Below are 3,317 nucleotides of genomic sequence, written 5' to 3'. Positions count from 1 at the left end.
GTGGAATGAGATTCAGTGTACCAGACTTTAAGTCTCACTTTGTGTCTCACTTTTAATTTGTTTAATTTCTTATATATTTTTTCTTCAATTTCAACTTTGTATGCTTTAATTTAATTTTGTGATTATTTTATTTCATCAATCTAGGGTATATAATTATTTTTTATCATTTAATTTCACTTTAATTCGTTAATAATAATTTGATAAATTCAATGGTATATACTTTTTAAAAATTTTAATTTTTTGAAATAAAAATTAAATAGAATTCATAGTATTATAATAAATTTTATTTTTATAAAAAAATATTTTTAAAATAATAGATATAAGTATGGACACAGTCGGTACACATAAGATTATGAGACACTAGATCTCATTCCAAAAATGTTTCCTTTCTTTTTCCGCATTTCATACAAAATAGAATTTCATCATTTCTCATTCGTTCTTTTCACTTCAATGAGAAATATTATTATCCCTCCATTTTTGGTGTGATAATATTATCTATCATTGAAGTGAAAATGATGAATGAGATGATGAAATTCTCTTCTGTAGGAAAAGAAAAAGGTAAGGAGGCAGTTTGAGGGGGAATTTTTTGTTATCCTTCATATCTTCATGATAAAATTTATCAATTAAAGATAACACACCCTTAGAAGATATTTGGCTAAGCTTATTCTAAAGAGCTTTATAAGATGTTTCAAGAGTTTATAAAATATAATTTTTCAAAAGCTTATAAGTTGTCAAAGTGTTTGATAATTAAACTTATAAACTAGATAAATAATTTTATGATAGAGAGCGAAAATCTTAGTTAAAGATAGAAAATTAAAAAGAGATGAGCGTGGAATCTTTTTTTGAAATTAATAAAAGGTAATAATACAAGAACAGTAGTAAGTTACAGCAAAATATTTCATATATACTCAAAAAGATGATAAATATATATGAACCATTCCAATGTACATAGATACCACTGTTTTACAAATATGTGAAATTATAAATATCCAAGATCTATAAAGACACGTGAGATTCACAATTATAAAATATTTTTCCTGCTGAAAGCTTAAACAGTAATTAAACACCACATACTAAGCAAAATTATACTACTCCCTTCGTCCACAAAATTAAAACATAAATTTCTAACTTCATTCCTCAACAGCAATGGCTCCCTTCTCACTGACATAGATACCGGCAAGGAACTTCCTGATATCCTTGTTCTTGACATGGCATTTCTGGTTTATCAAGGCACAAAACCTAGAAACAAGCTCAATGTCATTCCCCTCCAACACCAACTCATCCTTGACCTTCTCAGATCGCACAATCGACACTCCCTCAAGCATATCAACCTTCCTCACCTTCTTCTCCCCGAGAAAGTTTCGGATCTCAATGGCGGTTCCGTTGTTAGTGATGGAGGCGTTGATAGGGAAATGAGCATACACGAATCTCATCTTGTAGCGGTATCCCTTGGTAACACCGTTGATTAGGTTGTTGACGTGGCTGAGCGCCGTGCGGATGGAGGCGGTGGTTTTCTGGCTGCCGAACCAGGCATCGATCTTCAGCTTCTTCTTCCCGGTCTCCTCATCGGTGATGAGCTGGAAATCGAGATTCAGATGCTTGAAATTCTTCGAGATCATGCCCCTGGGCCCCTCGACTTCGATCACCTTGGCCTTGACCTTGATCTTGATGCCGTCGGGAATGTCCATGGTGTCGGAGGAGAGGATCGTCTTCATTTTGTGGGGTGAAGCGTGAACTGTGTAAAACCCTAGCTGCGACCCTAGTTTAGAGAGATAGGGAGGGAGGTTCAGACGGCGATATCGATGAGCGTGGAAAGCTACATGATGGAAATAATTAGGGCTGTCAAACCTTGCGGGCCGGGCCGGCCCGGCCCAACCCAGCGGGCCTAGGCAATTTTTTGGGCCGGGTCGGGCCGGCCCAAAATTTCAGCGGGCCTCGAACAATGAAGCCCAGCCCGGCCCTATACGGGCCGCCGGGCGGGCCGGGCCAAAACGGGCCAAAAATTAATAAATTAATATATATATATATATATATATATATATATATATATAGTTCCAAAAATTAATAAATTAAATCAAATTTTAAAAAAAAATTGAAGACAAATTCGATGAAATAAAAAGGGCCTTAAACAATTTACATCTAAATTACGTAATTGACTAAAATTAAATGTAAACAAATATGACTAAAACTAAATGTAAACAATATGAATACAAGTAAAAAATAAAAACTAATTGCAAAAACAACAAAAAATGAAAACGATTTATTCACAAATGAATTAATACAGTAATCAAATCAATTGGAATCAAATAACAACCACCAAAAATAATAAAAAATAAATAAATCTTTCAAGTAAAAATAATTTAATATTGATTGTTGATTGCTAATTTAAATCATAAGTTAGACTTTGACTCGTCATTGTCGTCAATTGAAGAAATGGACTTAGATTGGGTTGGATCCATTGGGATTTGGGAGGAGATATAAATTTTTGGAATTTTCACTTACTATACTGACGGGCCGATTTGGGCCCGAAAGCCCGGCGGGCTTTTTGGCCCGCGGGCCGCGTGACCCGGCGGGCCGCATGGGCCGGGCCAAGGAGGCCCGGATTTTTTTGGGCCTTGAAAATCCTAGCCCAGCCCGGCCAAAACTACGGGCGGGCCGGACGAGCCCATCGGGTCGGGCCATTCTCGGCCCATTTTGACACCCCTAGAAATAATAAACTATAATTAAATAATATTTGTAAAATGATTATTTCATATAAGATTATGAAAAATAAATTAGGTTTGATTAATTTATTTTTTGGAGAGCTTATAAGTTTTTGAAACTTATTTTTACAGCTTATAAGTTGTTTATAAGTTGTTCATGAGCATATTTTGTCAAACACTTTGAAGAAGCTTGTAACTTATAATTAAGCTATTTTAAAAAGTTTATGTATTTATCAATAAAAAAGTTGTAAAAATCCACAAAGAATAGTTAATATCTAAAATTAAATGTCTCAAGTTTAAAGTTCATAGTAATAGAATTTTTAAAATTTATTGTAATGGTCCGATTTTCATAAACTTTCCAATTTAAAATCTTGAAGAATTAATAGTTAAAATAAAATTTCTTGATTATCAAAGTTTGAACTAGTTTAAAATCAACTTGCCCAAAAACTAATATAGTAACATGAAATAAAAACAATAAACTGAAAAGTAACAAGTGAAGGGTTGTATACTGAAAGCAAGACTTTTATGCTTGTATACATTGATTTCTTAGTTCACTGCGATTCTTCTATATGAAATATTAGTATTGCATAATCCTATTATAGTCCAATTTATCTC

At 33.5% G+C, this 3,317-nt stretch overlaps 1 protein-coding gene across 1 annotated transcript; it reads right to left on the bottom strand.

Annotated features, from left to right (window-relative positions):
- Window positions 1–1,108: 1,108 nt before the first annotated feature.
- Window positions 1,109–1,799, bottom strand: LOC131012950 (60S ribosomal protein L9-like). The gene has a single exon (XM_057940932.1). The coding sequence runs from the start codon at window positions 1,713–1,715 to the stop codon at window positions 1,131–1,133; it is 585 nt and encodes a 194-aa protein (XP_057796915.1). The 5' UTR covers window positions 1,716–1,799; the 3' UTR covers window positions 1,109–1,130.
- Between the last annotated feature and the right edge of the window lie 1,518 nt (window positions 1,800–3,317).

This window comes from Salvia miltiorrhiza, chromosome 2, assembly GCF_028751815.1.
Source record: "Salvia miltiorrhiza cultivar Shanhuang (shh) chromosome 2, IMPLAD_Smil_shh, whole genome shotgun sequence".
NCBI lineage: Eukaryota > Viridiplantae > Streptophyta > Magnoliopsida > Lamiales > Lamiaceae > Salvia > Salvia miltiorrhiza.
This window is presented reverse-complemented; position numbering and strand designations above follow the sequence as displayed.

Bases quoted from the DNA above. Each gene is read 5' to 3' on its own strand.
- LOC131012950 (XM_057940932.1), bottom strand. From the start codon at position 1,715: ATGAAGACGATCCTCTCCTCCGACACCATGGACATTCCCGACGGCATC.